An 18,959-nucleotide genomic window follows, 5' to 3' on the forward strand; every position below is an offset into this window, starting at 1 on the left:
TCAGCATTTCAGGTTTCGTTTCTCTGTGTTGAAGTGCAGCGAGTGAATCTGAGAGTCTCTGCCACTACAAAATAAATCTTAAAGCATCCAGCAAAAGGCACAAGACAAACAAATGCTCATAAAATTTAATTGAATTAAAGCTACGATAAAACAATGCTGCCCTACAAAGCTAAAGAGCAGTATCAGCAAAAACGCCAAACTGAGAAAAACAGCTTTTAGTGTTTTTCTTACACCAAATATAAGCATCCAATTAAATGTAACAACAAAGGGTACAATTAGATAGATCAAAGGGAGGTGAATATTAAAGCAGCACTCAGTAGCTTCGGGATTTCTTCGCTGTATTCTCGCTTTTTGCTCGCAGGTTTCTCTCTAGAGCTCCCCCCACAGCTTCGGAATAGATATTTGACAACACTGTTGTAAAAACTCGTTGGTGATTCTCAGACACCAGAGGCTAGTAGATCAACGACTTCAAAGCAGATGGGACATTCTTTAAAACGTCTTCTTCTTTCAGGTTCGGACAGCGTGAGGGAGCGCAATAATGACAGCATTTTAGCAGATTTCTTTTGGCCGTAAAGCAGTTGTTTACATCGTGAGACCTGATATCACGCGAGACTTCCTGACGCGGCGGCCCGCCGCCCCAAAATTGCAAGTGCGTATTTTCCGCTCACGGGCACCAGGGGGGTGCGAAACGACCACCATTCAACCCGAAATAAGTATTATAACCATTCCAATGACTCTGAAGCTGTTCAGTTAAGGTAAAAAAGTTACTTAGTTCACCTTTAAACATTTAGTTTTTTGACAGTCAGGCAAAATTTGCTAGTTTTATAGGCTATACTGCGCTTTGCCTTTGCATTACTGCGTAGGCTATACTTACATGGCCATACAATAACATATAGCAGTAAGTGTAGCAAGTGATCATAATCACTTGCTTATATCATAAATCATAAATCAAATCATTTGTTATTACCGTGAGTCTGGAGAGGAGGGGGCGGGGGAGACGACTCTCTCCAGTATTTAGAATTTGTACTGCAGTAACTATTTTAAACACTAGCTGTCAGTATTACACATTAATTTTGACCTTTAAGGTAATTTCTCTAAGGTATTCCCCAAGGTATTGTTGCTATCCCAATGCTGTAAAAAAGCTAATGCTAGCTAGAAAGAGCTAAACAGACAAAATTGACAAAAAAAGGGTTAAGAGGTTTAAAACTTAGCAATTTTTGGTGCCTTGTTGTTTAAGGCAAGTTTCACCAGCATTTTTCCACGTAAAAGTGATGCCATTTTGACAGTTCCTTTCTTCTCTGGGAGAGATTTTATAGCATACATACTGTATGCTACCGATGCCACTTAGCTAGTTGCAACAATGTTCATGCTGACACGAAGGCAAACTGCAGTATCATAGTGAAACCAAGGCAGTACGGGCAGATACTGCATTCTGCCTTGGTTTCACTCTACTTTTCTATACAAAACTGCAAGTAAAAATGTAAATTTATATAAGAAATTTATTAGGTAGCCATATGAAATTTTAACAGATTGAAGAGCAGATCCTGCACTTTTTATTTGTGCAAAAAAAAAAAAATGTTTTGAAAAATTGGAGATACTGCTCTTAGCCTTTATAGGGCAGAATGGGTCAGCATAGAGAAGTGAGGACATCGTGGACATATTTTGTATTGAGAAAAGAAGAGATACAGGCATGAATTAATCGTTCAGTAATGCATTGCGGAAGTAAATATATTTAATGTGCAGACACAGTTCAGTTAGGCTATTTTTGTTATTTTGTTATTGTTGTATTGCTGTTTATCGTTTATGTAATCTTTGTGACTGTCAGCAGAGGGCAGCACTTTCCTCTCACCATCAGATCCACACAGAAATACCAACGAGAAAGAACACAAGCGACCCATAATGCACTGCAACCCGTGAGAATTGCCAGTCATCTTCTGTATTAGTGTGTGTGGTGTGGATTCAAGCTAGCTTCTTATTTACATGCCGGATTATCGCATAACGAGCCCGAACTCCAGAATCTGAGCGCCAACATGAAAGAAGCGACGGCGAAGAAACGCGAGAAAGCGCGCGCGGATAAAGATGTGGAAGATGTGGAGATGAAGGAGGACGAGCACGAGCAGCGCGCGCCCCGCGAGCAGGACCAGCTCACCCTGGACGGTCTGAATATTACTTATTATAATCATAACCAAAACCATGGACGGTCTGAACGGTCTGAACATGACCTCTCATAACCATAACCGATCTCGCTTTATGCCATAACAAGCCTAACCTCTGATCAGTGACGCCTCGAGCATCAACACAACACCGGCTTCTGCTGTAATCTGGCGATATCGCACTGTTATTATGACTAAAGCTGATCACTAGTTTGGTCCAGTAATATAGCGTCAGTTCAGTGATGGGTCATTTTTGTTGTAAAAAAGTAAGTTATTAATTTAGTTTAGTTTTATATATTCAGCTCTGGAGAAAACCGTGATGTCATCGTCCAGCTCAGTTCTCATATAGAGTCAGTGCAGGAGATCAATAATAGTGTTGGATATTAAATACCCAGTGGATGTCATCATTAATATGCACTGCCAGGCCAGTGTCTGTCCTCATGTGTTCAGCTGACCGAGTTACTGAAGCAGAGCTCCACCGATTCATGTAATCTAACTTAGTGCTGAACTTTATTACTCAATAAACAATCATTTCAACAAATATAGCAAAAATAATTGTAAATATAGCTATGCTTTAGCACAGTTTTTACACTTTTTTTTCAAATGGCATTGAATATTGCATTATATAACCATAACCACAGTGTGCTTACATCACAATAATAATGATTGTTTGGCTCTGTGTTCTTATAGAGTTGGTGGTGTCAGGTTAAGTCAGAGTCAGGGTTAGGGTTTAGTTTTACCCTCTAGTAATCGTGAAGGCATTGATTAGCTTGATCTGGTGTAGGTTAGGGTTAGTGGCCCTTCAGGACCCACGCTGATGTAGGCTGTGTTAGGGTTAGGGTTAGAGGACCCTAGGCTGTGACGACATGTGTATAAAATGTAAAAAAATTAAATAAGCCTTATATTATGAAACAGCTTGTTTAGAATTAGAAAAGCAGTTTAAGTCAGTATATTAAAAGAGGTGATGATGATGTAAACCAAAGCAGAATGTAACTGAGTTAGGGTTACATTTGATTAAAGGGAATCGCAGGAACACATATTCACTGTGTCGTCTTCCTGTAAATGCAGGAGACTCGTTGTCTAGCGTGATGGTGAGCAGGTTAGGGTTAGCCCAGGGTTAGAGCACTGATGGCTGACGTTAGGGTTAGACTCTGTGATGGGTTAGGGTTAGCCCAGGGTTAGAGCACTGATGGCTGACGTGTGTGTGTGGTGTCTGGTGTGTGCAGATATCAAGGAGCACGTGAAGCAGATCGAGAAGGCGGTTCTGGGGAAGGAGCCGAGGTTTGTCCTGCGCGCGCTGAGAGCTCTGCCCTCCACCAGCCGGAGACTCAACCCTAATGTCCTCCACAAGGCCGTGACGGGCTTCTTCACCTCCAACGCCGCCAGCAAAGAGTTCCTGCTCAGCTTCCTCCCTCAGGTGCACACACACACACACACACACACCAGCATCTCTCTCACACACACGCACACACACCAGCATCTCACACACACACCAGCCTCTCTCACACACACACACACACACACACACCAGCATCTCTCACACACACACACCAGTATCTCTCTCACACACACTAGCGTCTCTCATACACACACATTTACATTCGGACCGGATTACGCTCTTCAGTGAGTCCAGCTCTGCCCCTTAGTACCGGATTACGCGCTTCAGTGAGTCCAGGTCCGCCCCTTAGTACCAGATTATGCTCTGCAGTGAGTCCAGCTCCGCCCCTTAGTACTGGATTATGCTCTGCAGTGAGTCCAGCTCCGCCCCTTAGTACCAGATTACGCTCTGCAGTGAGTCCAGTTCCGCCCCTTAGTACCAGATTACGCTCTGCAGTGAGTCCAGCTCCGCCCCTTAGTACCGGATTACGCTCTTCAGTGAGTCCAGCTCCGCCCCTTAGTACCAGATTATGCTCTGCAGTGAGTCCAGCTCCGCCCCTTAGTACCGGATTACGCTCTGCAGTGAGTCCAGCTCCGCCCCTTAGTACCGGATTACGCTCTTCAGTGAGTCCAGCTCCGCCCCTTAGTACCGGATTATGCTCTTCAGTGAGTCCAGCTCTGCCCCTTAGTACCGGATTACGCGCTTCAGTGAGTCCAGCTCCGCCCCTTAGTACCGGATTACGCTCTTCAGTGAGTCCAGCGCCGCCCCTTAGTACCGGATTACGCTCTTCAGTGAGTCCAGCTCCACCCCTTAGTACCGGATTACGCGCTTCAGTGAGTCCAGCTCCGCCCCTTAGTACCGGATTACGCTCTTCAGTGAGTCCAGCTCCGCCCCTTAGTACCGGATTACGCGCTTCAGTGAGTCCAGCTCCACCCCTTAGTACCGGATTACACTCTGCAGTGAGTCCAGCTCCGCCCCTTAGTACCAGATTATGCTCTGCAGTGAGTCCAGCTCCGCCCCTTAGTACCGGATTACGCTTTGCAGTGAGTCCAGCTCTGCTCCTTAGTACCGGATTACGCTCTTCAGTGAGTCCAGCTCCGCCCCTTAGTACCAGATTATGCTCTGCAGTGAGTCCAGCTCCGCCCCTTTGTACCGGATTACGCTCTTCAGTGAGTCCAGCTTCGCCCTTTAGTACCGGATTACGCTCTGCAGTGAGTCCAGCTCCGCCCCTTAGTACCGGATTACGCGCTGCAGTGAGTCCAGCTCCGCCCCTTAGTACCAGACAACTGTGCTGGGAACCTCAATGGAAAGGTCCAAAAAAGTGGTACGGTTTGGTATTATTCACAGCTTCTGACAATCGAAACTAATTTCGTACTGCACTGTACTGTAAGGCTCTGTGGAAACGAGCCATAAATTGACCCTAATCAAACACACCTGAACACGCTGATCAATGTCTTCAGGATTACTGAGGGGTTTTCAGGTGTGAAATCCAACAAGTGTTAAATAACACAGCAGTTTCTCAGAATATCTACTGTGTGTCATTAATTCATTGATTGAGGTGCTGTCTGTTTTTCCCGTGGGAAGTTGGCAACTGTGTTTTGAATTGCCTAGTAGTAGCCACACACACATCTTTTTAGTGCTTTAGATACGGTGCAATTACTAAAAGCGAAACATTCAAGGTATTTGGGATAAGATGCCGATTTTGTCCATTTTTTCATTACACGCACATGCCAGAGCATGAACTGAATGTTTCTCCACAGCAGTTGCAGCATTACCCTGCAGGCACTTTTAGACGGGGAGTAAGAGTGGTTCAGCAAAATCATTGAACAAACCAAATTGACACACCCAAAGTGAAATGGCTACAGCTCTACGGGAGCCATCCTGGTCTCAAGCAGACACTTGAAGATTTCTTTTTCTTTTTTGATATTATATCCTCACACTTTCAAGATTGCAAATAATGTCCATTGGACAAAAAAATAGCTGGAAACACTTAACATTGAGCCCAGAGGTTTATTGCAACCCTAAAATGAAACTTGAGTTGCTGTTGATTAGTAACAGAAGTGTGTGTCCTCCAGCCGGTGGAGAACGAGGGCGATGTGCAGTTCAGGCCTCGCACCGGTAAAGCCGCCGCTACCCCCCTGCTTCCCGAGGCCGAGGCCTATCTGCAGCTGCTCATGGTGGTCTACCTCACCAACAACCAGCGCTACGCCGAGGTGAACACACACACACACACACACAGCTCATCTGTTGGAACTGCAATTATTCAATCGTCCAAATAATCAGTTGCAGGTCTAAAATGCTCTGATTTCACCCATAAACAGGCTCAGAAAGTCTCGGATGACCTCCTGCAGAAGATCGGCTCTCAGAACCGTCGGGCTTTGGACTTAGTGGCTGCCAAGTGTTACTACTACCATTCCCGTGTGTACGAGTTCCTGAACCAGCTCGATGTGGTCCGCAGGTGAGCCGTTCTTCCACAACAACTCGAGGTTCAGCTTGAGAAGAGTGTGTTTCATGCGATTGTGTTGTTGTGTTCCCCAGTTTCCTGCACACGCGCTTGAGGACAGCGACGCTGCGCCGTGATGCTGATGGTCAGGCCACGCTCCTCAACCTGCTTCTGCGCAACTACTTACAGTACAACTTATACGACCAGGCTGAGAAACTTGTGTCCAAATCAGTGTTCCCCGAGCTGGCCAATAACAACGAGTGGGCTCGCTATCTGTACTACACAGGTGAGTGAGGGCCGGCGTCGTCAGCACACCAGCACAGGGCTTTCTCCGGAGTGAGGGATTAGGGTTAATGAGAGGGAGAAACTAGAGTCTGGGTAAATAAAAAAATTAAAAACTTGAACTAGGGCAATTAAATAAGTCTAAATCCCAAATCAAATGCAGTGCTTTACCGTCAAATGATCATTTCCATGAGACAAAATATGTTGTATAATTAGTAAATGGCATAGTAATATTGTGACATTTTTTTATTATTATTATTATTAAGTGTTTGGCTGGTTTCAGGGCGGATCAAGGCCATCCAGCTGGAGTATTCAGAAGCCAGGAGGACTCTCACTAACGCCCTGCGTAAAGCTCCTCAACACACAGCAGTGGGCTTCAAGCAGACCGTGAGTGTCTCTCTCTCTCTCTCTCTCTCTCTCTCTCTCTCTCTCTCTCTCTCTCTCTCTCTCTCTCTCTCTCTCTCTCTCTCTCTCTCTCTCTCTGTCCTGTGATGCTGACCGTGAGTGTTCACCCCTCTCTCTCTCCGCTGTGTGTGTGTGCAGGTTCATAAGCTGCTGATCGTGGTGGAGTTGTTGCTGGGTGAGATTCCAGACCGTCTGCAGTTTCGGCAGCCGTCTCTCAAGAGATCTCTCATGCCCTACTTTCTGCTCACACAGGGTAACTCTTCACACCCTTCACTCGCTGCACACGCTTAAGCAAACATTCACAAACATGTGTCACTGTCTGTGTTAGAGACTGGATTTAAATGTTCCTTCTGGGGGTGTAACTACATCGCGTCATGGATATGAAAAATGGATTGCGATATAATGCAAAAAATAATGATAAAATATCTTACTTGACTTTTAAGTGTGTAATCAGCTTCTCTTCAATTTTAAAACTTAAATGCTAAATGTGTGAGATCAGTGAAGTTGTGAAGGATGTATTTTAGTGTAGGGTTTCTCTTCTGGTGAATGGCACGATTGAACAAGTCCATCCCTGATCTATTAGATCACTTTACACTTTCATTGACATTTACAAGTAAAAGGAAAAAAAAACGTTTCCATTTATATTACAAGTAATTAAGCTTCAAATTCTTAACTTCTGGCCTATCTAGCGGTGAGAACCGGAAATCTTGCCAAATTTAACCAGGCGTTGGATCAGTTTGGAGAGAAGTTCCAGACCGACGGCACTTACACACTGATCATCCGTCTGAGACACAACGTCATCAAAACCGGTGAGTTCTGCTTCTGTCTTTACTTCCATTCTTTATGAGCACGAGTACAGACTAGATTCTCTTCCGGCTGCTTACTGAAAAAGATGCTTAGTAATGATAGAGAATCATTTCATAAACGTGAATAAGAACAGATTCTGTAGAATGAGTTTAGAATGTAAAAGGCTTAGTTTCATTCGTGTTTCCGGAAGACCTTCGTCTAAAGCAGACCAACTGGGGCTCAGGGTTACTCGACTGAAAACACTCAGACAGTTCTGCCAACATTTACATCTTCAGATTTGTCAATATTTTATTTCAGTTTGGAGAGTTCGTTTAAAGGGGTTCAGTACTGTGGAATTAAAATTGAGAATCAGGAAACATGTAATTCTTTTTCCTAAATAAACGCATGACAGGGCCGGATGAGTGTCCAGTGGACTCTCAGGAGTTAGCGTTAGCTCTCTCGTGTGTGTGAAGGGAATGCTAGCCTGTATTAGAGCTTAGATTCTCTGCCCGAGCCCGATGTTTCCCGCCACTATCCTCAGGCCGGGACTGATCAACCATACGCAGCGTCTCCTGCACTCGACACATCACGCCGGGCCTGCTGTCACTGTGCTGTATTGTGGAGCTTAATTAGTACACATAAGCCGCGTTTCCACTGTCGGGCCAGGGCCGGGCCAGGGCTTTAAACGGGCCGTGCCGGGCTAATAGCCTCGGGCCAATAGCACCGGGCATGCGTTTCCACTGTCGGGCCAGAAGCTCCACAGCGCTTCACTAAAACACGCCCGTAACACGCCTCTCTGGGACAACGTCACACTAACCCATAATTTCACCAACAAATGGAAGTTTTATCAGAAAATTAATCAGAAATCACTGGAAACAGCGTTGAAAACAAACACGATAAAAGCGGCCGTTTGCTAGCTTTTTTTTGTTTGTTTGTTTAGCAGCTACTTGAATATTTAAAACCCAAGCATCGATGTTTTACCACAGGTTTACAATAAAAAGTGATATATTGATCATAATGAATTAATTTATGTAAAAATTGCACATTAGTCACTCAGAAATAAATTAGCCTACCGTTAGGTCTATTTCACAAAAGAAAGAGGACATGCACACTTACTTTTTCAGTCGCGTCTGTTTCTTTATCTGGTAACTTAGTTACAGGACATAATCCATCACATTTAGAAAAAAATATAATTTCTACAAATATATGCCATACGACCTGAGGAGCTTTAGCACTCTCTCGACTCCCATACAGATATTTTCAGTCAGAGAAACAGAGGAAGCTCCCGAAAAAAAAAAGTTACTTTATTTTTTGATAGTCCGGTTTAAAGAGACGAGACGTAGGCTATGACAGATCAAATAAAAACATGACTGTGATAGCCTTTAAGATTGGTCTGATTTCTTCAAGCATATGTTTTTTTTTTTACTATGTGTATCTTCAAGCGTTTACTATGTTTACTATGGTAACGGCTAGCGCGCATAGTCTTTTGCATCACAAACAGAAGGCATTCAAACATGAACGCGATTTAAATTATTTTATTTTTAAGTCTTAAATGCTGACAGAATCATCCGGCGCTGCCGTCTCCCAACGGTAAACTCCTCCTCTGTTGGTAACCACTCCTCTAGCCCGAGCTGGCCCGCTTTGGCCCAAGGTATTCGACGGGCCAGAAATCCTGGCCGTTGGCCCCGAGTAAGCCCCGATCAAGCCCCGGAAGTGACAGTGGAAACGCGACTGGCCCTGGCACGCACTAGCACGGCCCGGCCCTGGCCCGACAGTGGAAACGCGGCTATAGAGAGTCTGTAGGCCTACTATACTGTTGTAGCCATTAAATAAGTGCATTTAGTTTCATAATTGTTAGTTATTTTTTTTTCCATCTATGTTATGAAAAGTGAACAGCACGTGTAAGATAAGATGCGCAATATATCGGGAGACAAGGAGTGGGTCAGACATGATTTTGACCACTTCATTAAGTTTTGTTTTGTAGAAAACCTTTCGTTAAAGTGAATTTCGTTTTGTATAAATTGTATCTTCATTTTAATGAATTTTTCATCAACCAATTGCCTGGATTTAAGGAAGCATTTTAGGAAGCAAATATAGCAGACAATATAATCAGGACATGGAGGCGTGGCGCGGACACTTGCTCGTGAACTGGAGCGCATCTCATCATAAATGACCGAAACTCAGCGTATGCCTCACAGACGTGAGAAATATCTCTAAAGAAAGCCTGAAATGTCTTTAAATGATACAATTCAAAATGAAAAGAAATAGGCAACTCTGGTTATGTAATCCGTGATGTGCATTTCTCTCTGCGCGTTCACTACGGAGATGGCGATCGTCAACTTCATCTTTGCAGCCGACACTGACACAGAAAACACTAGTTTAGTATTAAAAATCAATGCACGCATCACCGGAGTTACAAATGCACATCTTGCTTGTTGCACGCACACATATTATGTTGAAATAACATTATTAATAATAATAAATCTTTAATAATATTTGATTGAATGCCGAATGTTGTTGTAATAATTGTGATAATTAAAATAATTGAATATTAAATATTAAGTGGCCAATTTTTGCTCATTTATTAATAGCACCCCCTCAGCACCTGCGTCCGCCCCTGGATATAACGGCCCACGTATTTAAAAATGGTCGGGTTTAAATCGGGCTCGGGCTCATAATTACAGTGAATGTGTCGGGCCGGGCTCGGACACAACGGGCTCAGACAGGGTCGGGATTGATTATTTTTATTTTTTTATTTTTTTTGGGCTGGATCTAAGCTCTAGCCTGTATTTAGGTAGCTGGGTTAGGGTTAGGGTTAGCTCTCTCGTGTGTATGAAGGGAATGCTAGCCTGTATTCAGGCAGGGTTTAGGCAGCTGCTGGATCCCTAACGCTGTGTGTCGTGTGTGTGACGTGTTCCCGTGTGTGTGATTGTGTTTGCTGTAGGGGTGAGGATGATCAGTCTGTCGTACTCTCGGATCTCTCTGGCGGACATCGCTCAGAAGCTGCAGCTGGACAGTCCTGAAGATGCCGAGTTCATCGTGGCCAAGGTCAGTGACCAGCATCATGTGTACACACACACACACACACACACACACACACACACACACACACAGTGCTGTCACACTCTCTGACTCAGTGTATCTCCAGGCCATCCGTGACGGTGTGATTGAGGCCAGCATAAACCACGAGAAAGGTTACGTTCAGTCTAAGGAGACCATGGACATTTACAGCACTCGAGAGCCTCAGCTGGCCTTCCACCAGCGCATCTCCTTCTGTCTGGATATACACAACATGTCTGTCAAGGTAGGACAAACGTAAAATAGCTCATTTTAAAACAAGAGAGACCGGGTTTCTGCGGGGCATTAAAAGTCATTAAATGGATTTTGTGAAAATGTAGGCATTTTCATACACAGTCTGACCACCACACATCGACGGTTAAAGGCAGACAGCAATAACTGTGTGTAGTAACTTTCCCTCATCAGCTCGACATCCGCTGTTAAAGCTCACTCTCTGTTTGTGCAGATGATTTGTTGACATGCAATGTTTTGTCACAGCACTGTCTCTTTAGACTGACTTGAGTGGTATAAATGTTGATTACTGTCTGTGTAGTGGCTTAAAAAAACTTTATATATATATATATATATATATATATATATATATGGCTGTCAACATTAACGCGTTAATGCATCTGTTAATTTTTGTCATCCTTTGGGTACGGTTACATTATATGATCCCGCTCTTATTCATGCAAATGCTTTTAAACGCGCTGCCTGTGAATGTCCTGTCTATGTGACACACACTCACACAGAGAGAAAGACGCGCGGCAGAAAACGGTTCTCTTTCGCGCTCGAACGAACAAAAACACACAATTATGCGAAAAGTTTTTTTTGTTTTTTCAGTTTTGTAGAGTATCCTCTCACATAAGAGCAGTCTTAAATCAGTGAAATAAAGTCTTAAATGAACGCAGAGTTGTGAGAGAATGAGGCGCGTGTGAGGTGTGTCGGTCAGCAGCGGCTGCTCTTAAAGGGACAGCAGCCAATAAAGCTTTCCGTCAGTGAAGTTAATCATAGAACACAGGGATCAGAGAAAATTACTCACTGCTACTGACTAAAGAACTTTTGTAGCTTTAATAAGGATAAGTCTATATTTAATTTATAATTTATAACTTTATTCAATTTCTGTATAAGTCCTACCTGTTAGACAGGAAGGGCAAAGGTAAATATGACATTTATTATAGGGTTATGTGAGGATTGTTTAAGTTAACTTTCAATAGCTTTCATTTACACTGTAATGTTGGATTGGCTATAATGTTTAAAATTAGGGGGCAAAAATATTTTGTATCCAGTCATCAATAGCAGTCATCAATCAGTGAGACTGGCCTTTATGTTGTCTCTACATTCATTTGTAGATTAGCTATGAAATTATTACATTATAAACTAATATAAACCTATAAAACTATGTGTTTTTAATAGTGATTAATCACAGAAAAAATTGGATTGAGTTATTTTTTTTAATCGATTGACAGCACTAATATAATATATATATATACAGTGCTATGCATAAGTTTAGGCAACCATGCTAAAGTTGACTAAAAAGAGGAATAAAAAATCATATTTTGCAAATTTAACTTAATGCCTTATTTTAAAAAATTAGGAAAAATCCAACCTTTAAGGACACCAATTTTCTTTGTGAATGAATAATGTATCGTAAATAAATAAATGTTCTTCCTTAAAAAACAGGGTGCATAAGTTTGGGCACCACTATGTTAAATTCCCATAGAGGCAGGCAGATTTTTATTTTTAAGTATTTTTTTTTTTTTTTTTTTAGGATACTATGCATCCTGATAAAGTTCCCTTGGCCTTTGGAATTAAAATAGCCCCACATCATCACATAGCCTTCACCATACCTAGAGATTGGCATGGAGTACTTTCCATAAGATCATCTCTCAATGCAAATCAAACTAGCTATTAGGCTAACTGAAATAAAATCATGCCAATCTCTAGGTATGGTGAAGGCTATGTGATGATGTGGGGCTATTTTAATTCCAAAGGCCAAGGGAACTTTATCAGGATGCATAGTATCCTAAAAAAAAAATAAAAAAAATACTTAAAAAAAAAAATCTGCCTGCCACTATGGGAATTTAACATAGTGGTGCCCAAACTTATGCACCCTGTTTTTTAAGGAAGAACATTTATTTATTTACGATACATTATTCATTCACAAAGAAAATTGGTGTCCTTAAAGGTTGGATTTTTCCTAATTTTTTAAAATAAGGCATTAAGTTAAATTTGCAAAATATGATTTTTTATTCCTCTTTTTAGTCAACTTTAGCATGGTTGCCTAAACTTATGCATAGCACTGTATATAAAATTTTTTTTAAAAAGCATTAAATTGAAACTGAAGATCCCTGCAGAAACCCTGGAAAGAAGTGTGTACTGTATAGTGTCCTGAGGAATCTCATTCACCGACTGCCTATAATCTCAGCACTCGAGCTTCTCCCATAGCTATTAGTCACAAATAATTGCTATTATATAGTATATAATATTTCTATTATTAGTAATGAGTTCCTTAAAATATCTTGAGCATGTAGGTGGATCTCAAGCGTTAATTTTCTGAATTTCCACCCATTGCTGAGGCTCAAGCCTGTGAAAGGACATGTTCTTATAACACTCATGTTCTAAAGGTTGATTTATTAATTTGATAAACTTGAAGTTCGCTCTATGGGGATTAGAGTTCTGTTAACTTTATCCACACGATTCTGTGCAGGCCATGAGATTCCCACCGAAGGCGTACAACAAGGACCTGGAGTCGGCTGAGGTGAGGGACGCACACACACACACACACACACACACACACACACACACACACACACACACACACACACACACACACACACACACACACACACACAGTAGGTTGACCGCTTGTCTGCATGTGTTGACAGGAGAGAAGAGAGCGGGAACAGCAGGATCTGGAGTTTGCTAAAGAGATGGCAGAAGATGATGATGATAGTTTCCCATGAGTCTCGTGTCCTTTTTTCCTCATATCTTATTGTGTTTCGTTCCCGGATCTTTGCAAATAGCATCTGTTCCTCACAGGTGCTTCAGCTTTGCTCTTATTGTAATCCATGAATGTACTGTGTGATGTAACATTATAAACGCATCAGTTCTCTGCTTTTGAAAATTAATGGATGCTTGTTTTTTTTTCACCAATACATAAATCAGTTTTATACATGTGGTTTGCAGCAATAAATCTCAATTAAACATAATAGTGTCTTGTTAGAAAGTGTTGAATTGAATTGTGAAAACCAAATTAGCTTTACCAAATTAGCAAAATGGACAATTAAAATAATTCATTTCGAAAAGGGTGGAATTTACTCAACATTTATTTATAAAGCACTTTCAAACCTTAAGAATGGACCAAAGTGCTGTACAGAGATAACATTAAAAACATACAATGCCAACACAGCATGACACCAATATGAATCATACATGAAATCACTCGCATTAATCCGACCCAATCAAACGCCAAAAGCCTGATCCGATGAAGGAGTCTTTAAGTCCCGTAGACATTATCCATAGTCATGGTCTCAGCTATCATTATGATGCCGATGACATATCAGCTCTCAAGACTTTACAAGTTTACACATCAGCTCGCTCCGTCTCTGCTCTTCCTCTGGACTTATACCTGTATTGCTGACATTAAATTCTGGTCACATTGCAAAACTGAGGTTCTTGTTTCCGGTCCGGTTTGAGTTTATCTATTGATGGCGCCACATTAATTCCATCTCATATTGTTAGAAATCTGGGTGTAATTTTTGATTCTTCGTTTACATTTTCATCTCATATAAGTTCTTTTGCCAAACTGCGACCGGCTCTCAGCACTGAAGACACTGACACTATAACCCATGCTTTAATGAGCTCTCGTCTCGACTACTGTACCTCGCCTGCTAACCCTAACCCTAACTACAGTATGTTCAGAATTCATCAAGCAAGTCACTAAACCTGATCACATGACCACTCTGTTCTATAATCTACATTGGTTACCTGTTCCTCTCCACATTCAGTATAAAAATATCTTTTTAACTTTTAAATGTTTTCATGGACTTGCTTTATCTGAACTTCTGCATTATTATTCTCCAGTCATCTGACTTGCGGACTGTTCCTCGTTCATCGATGTGTGGAAGATCGTTCAGTGCTGACGCTCTGAAACCCTGATATTCTCTTGCTCTAACCCTTCCGGACACTTCTTCTATATCCTCATCCTAACCCTAACTGAAAACCTTTCTTTTTTTTACAGTATTTCCAACCCTCCTCTGTTTAGTGTTCTGGGCCCGTATTCATAAAGATTCTAAGAATCCTCTCAGAAAACTCCTAATTTAGCTTAAAAACTTTTACGTAGGAGTCTTAGCTTAAGAGCGATTCGGGACCAATCTGAGAGCAACTCTGAGTAAGGAAAAGACAAAAACTTTCATCTTAGGAAGGAGGCGGGGTTGACCCCGTTGCTATGTATGACGCAATCTTTTGAAGACTGTGATTGGTTGGTTGTCCAAGAAGGGGAAAAAAAGTTATTTTAAGTATAGGGTCTATTCTAAGCCTTCACTTTGAAATTACATGCATAATTTTTCCTATTTGACCGTTCTCACACACACACACACACACACACACGCACACGCACACACACACACATTATATATATAAATCCTTTTTTTTATTTACCATGCTGTTAATTTCCTATAAGGTATGCTTTGCTTAGAATGATAAAAATTGTTCCACTCTTTCCAATTACACTGATTGATGGCATGTCTATTTAAGTGGTGGTTTGAATGTTGGTTTTAATGTATCAAACATGGAATTTTCCCAGTTGCCAAATATCGCAGTGGTATCGTAGTTGCCATATATATGTAGTGATTACTTTCATTTCAGGCGCTATATGGCATTTCTGCGCTGTGTTGGAGGTATTAGCGTGTCTCTAAAAAGATCAGTCACAAACATGATCCCTGCACGATCTAATCTATAGCGTCTTATTAACTCACTGTCATCCATTGTCTGCAACACATTTCTTCTCCCTCTTCATCTTTCTGCCATTTTCTCCTCTGCTAAAGAAACTCTTAAGCCTCTTAAAAGTCCTTGTCCGTGCTCCTAACAATTTTGACCTTAAGTCCTCTTTTAAGGGTTAAGATGCTTTCTGAATTACTTTTGTCTTTACTAGGATTTTTTTCTTTAATTTTAAGAGTAAACGCCCACATTTCTAAGAATTTTCTTAGAATTTTGTCACTAGGAGCTACTCTTTGCATTAAGATTCTTTATGAATATGGGCCCTGCTTTTTTGTTACTGTATATTGTTATATGTATATTTACTATGTGAAGCATACTAATGTTATATGCTGTGTTTTTGTTATCTTCTTGTACAGCGACCTTGAGCTTGGGAAAGGTGCTTTATAAATAAAACATTATGTCCCTTCTAAAAATGGCCATATTTGAAGATTTTATGAATCGCGGCAAGGCATTCCACAGTGTAGGAGGCGCAAGGAAAAGGCCTGGGCCCGTATTCTTAAAGCTTCTAAGAATCCTCTCAGAAAACTCCTAATTTAGCTTAAAAACTTCTACGTAGGAGTCTTAGCTTAAGAGCAATTCGGGACCGATCTGAGAGCAACTCTGAGCAAAGAAAAGACTAAAACTTTCATCTTAGTGAGGAGGCGGGGTTGACCCCGTTGCTACATATGACACAATCTTTTGAAGACTGTGATTGGTTGGTTGTCCAAGAAGGTTTTAAGTATAGGGTCTACTCACACACACACACACACACACACATATGTATATAAATCCTTTTTTTATTTACCATTCTGTTAATTTCCTATAAGGTTTGCTTATAATGATAAAAATTGTTCCACTCTTTTCAATTACACTGATTGCTGGAATGTCTATTTAAGTGGTGGTTTGAATGTTGGTTTTAATGTAGCAAACATGGAATCAAAAACAAGAAGGACGAGAAAGCCCGACTGGACAGAGGAACAGTGTTTACTGTTAGCCCAGTTAGTGGATGAACACAAGGCCATCCGTAAAGGAAGATTCGGGCCGGGAGTCACAGCGCGGGGCAAGAAGCAGACGTGGGAGCTGATAGCGCACATTATTAACGGTTCATTCCCCCTGATTGTGCGCACCAGGAAAGCCTGCTATATTCATAAATGCAGTTTTCTGAGCCTGCAAGGTGGGAATGTCCAGTGGAAACGAAATGAACTGCGACACAATAAAGAGGTTCTGAAAGTGCTGTAATTGTGTGTGTGATCTGCTTCCAGAAGGCTGTGACAGACCCAGATCATCACTGCTGCATTGTTGCATTTTCCCAGTGGCCAAATATCTTAATGTAGTGATTACTTTAATTTCTGGCGCTACAACATTCCTGTGCTGTGTCGGAGATGTTAGCGTGTCTCTAATAAGATCCGTCACAAACATGATCCCTGCACGATCTAATTTATAGCGTCTTATTATCTCACTGTCATCCATTGTCTGCAACACATTTCTTCTCCATCGTCTTTCTGCCATTTTCTCCTCTTCTAAAGAAACTCTTAAGCCTCTTACAGTTTTTCTCGATTGCTAAACGACAGTGGGCACAACTGGAGTCACATGTGCTAAACTCTAACTACAGTCTGTACAGCAGCAGCTCATGTGGACCAAACTCTAGTTTGTTTTTCATTGCTTGAACACAGTTTTCAAAACTCTACACACTTATCCCATGACTTTGACCACAACCTGCACAACACTGTGGCTTTACAGCACTTTGTTCTAATGCTAACACACTGCTGTCAAACCTGTGAACCACACATTCAAAACAGAATAGATTTCAGCCTTGTGCCTTTCACACACTGCGGACTGCAGCTTCAGCTGAAAGGCTAAGCAGGCGTCTTGTTTTAGACTTGTTAGTGAACACACACACACACACACACACACACACACACATATATATATATATATAGGTAGAGCTCAGAAAGACTAGTTTTGGAAATGGAACAAGGTAGACGGTTCTGATGGGATCTGATGTTGATGAAAGCCTGTGGCCTGATGCTAGAGAGAGGCAGGATTAGCCACTCAGTTATTTGTTCGGATTACAGAATGTACTTTTAGTTTCTACCTTTTTTTTCTCATTACTGTAATTCCGTAAATTACTACAGACTATTGAAGCAAACTGCTCGTTTTCATTTACCTTAAAGAATTGTTATGTTCTAAAAATTTAAATAAATCATGTGAAAGAATGTCACTCTTTTCTTTGAAGAAAATATTACTTTGTATGAAGTCACTGAAATTGTTCAAACTGTAAAGATGAAAAGTGTGTATTTTCTGTATTGGTGTTTGATGCTAGTGTGTTTACTCTCAGTGTGTTCTGAGTGACAGTGTGTGTTATCTCAGTGAGGGTTGTGCCAGTGTGTGTTATCTCAGTGTGTTCTGAGTGACAGTGTGTGTTATCTCAGTGAGGGTTGTGCCAGTGTGTGTTATCTCAGTGTGTTCTGAGTGGCAGTGTGTGTTATCTCAGTGTGTTCTGAGTGACAGTGTGTGTTATCTCAGTGTGTTCTGAGTGCCAGTGTGTGTTATCTCAGTGTGTTCTGAGTGACAGTGTGTGTTATCTCAGTGTGTTCTGAGTGCCAGTGTGTGTTATCTCAGTGAGGGTTGTGCCAGTGTGTGTTATCTCAGTGTGTTCTGAGTGACAGTGTGTGTTATCTCAGTGAGGGTTGTGCCAGTGTGTGTTATCTCAGTGTGTTCTGAGTGACAGTGTGTGTTATCTCAGTGAGGGTTGTGCCAGTGTGTGTTATCTCAGTGTGTTCTGAGTGGCAGTGTGTGTTATCTCAGTGTGTTCTGAGTGACAGTGTGTGTTATCTCAGTGTGTTCTGAGTGCCAGTGTGTGTTATCTCAGTGTGTTCTGAGTGACAGTGTGTGTTATCTCAGTGTGTTCTGAGTGACAGTGTGTGTTATCTCAGTGAGGGTTGTGCCAGTGTGTGTTATCTCAGTGTGTTCTGAGTGACAGTGTGTGTTATCTCAGTGTGTTCTGAGTGACAGTGTGTGTTATCTCAGTGTGTTCTGAGTGCCAGTGTGTGTTATCTCAGTGAGGGTTGTGCCAGTGTGTGTTATCTCAGTGTGTTCTGAGTGACAGTGTGTGTTATCTCAGTGTGTTCTGAGTGCCAGTGTGTGTTATCTCAGTGTGTTCTGAGTGCCAGTGTGTGTTATCTCAGTGTGTTCTGAGTGACAGTGTGTGTTATCTCAGTGTGTTCTGAGTGGCAGTGTGTGTTATCTCAGTGTGTTCTGAGTGCCAGTGTGTGTTATCTCAGTGTGTTCTGAGTGGCAGTGTGTGTTATCTCAGTGTGTTCTGAGTGGCAGTGTGTGTTATCTCAGTGTGTTCTGAGTGCCAGTGTGTGTTATCTCAGTGTGTTCTGAGTGCCAGTGTGTGTTATCTCAGTGTGTTCTGAGTGCCAGTGTGTGTTATCTCAGTGTGTTCTGAGTGGCAGTGTGTGTTATCTCA

The 18,959-nt window shown here is 41.8% G+C and overlaps 1 protein-coding gene across 1 annotated transcript; it reads left to right on the forward strand.

Annotated features, from left to right (window-relative positions):
- The first annotated feature begins 1,861 nt into the window (after positions 1-1,861).
- On the forward strand, positions 1,862-13,635 carry psmd3 (proteasome 26S subunit, non-ATPase 3). The gene is made up of 12 exons (XM_084424062.1): positions 1,862-2,157; positions 3,380-3,570; positions 5,607-5,744; positions 5,853-5,989; positions 6,070-6,260; positions 6,540-6,643; positions 6,800-6,914; positions 7,351-7,470; positions 10,392-10,495; positions 10,596-10,751; positions 13,215-13,265; positions 13,393-13,635. Exons 1-12 carry the CDS (start codon positions 2,031-2,033, stop codon positions 13,468-13,470), a joined length of 1,512 nt encoding a protein of 503 aa, XP_084280188.1. The 5' UTR covers positions 1,862-2,030; the 3' UTR covers positions 13,471-13,635.
- Positions 13,636-18,959: the final 5,324 nt, after the last annotated feature.

Source organism: Rutilus rutilus (assembly GCF_951802725.1).
Source record: "Rutilus rutilus genome assembly, chromosome: 11".
NCBI lineage: Eukaryota > Metazoa > Chordata > Actinopteri > Cypriniformes > Leuciscidae > Rutilus > Rutilus rutilus.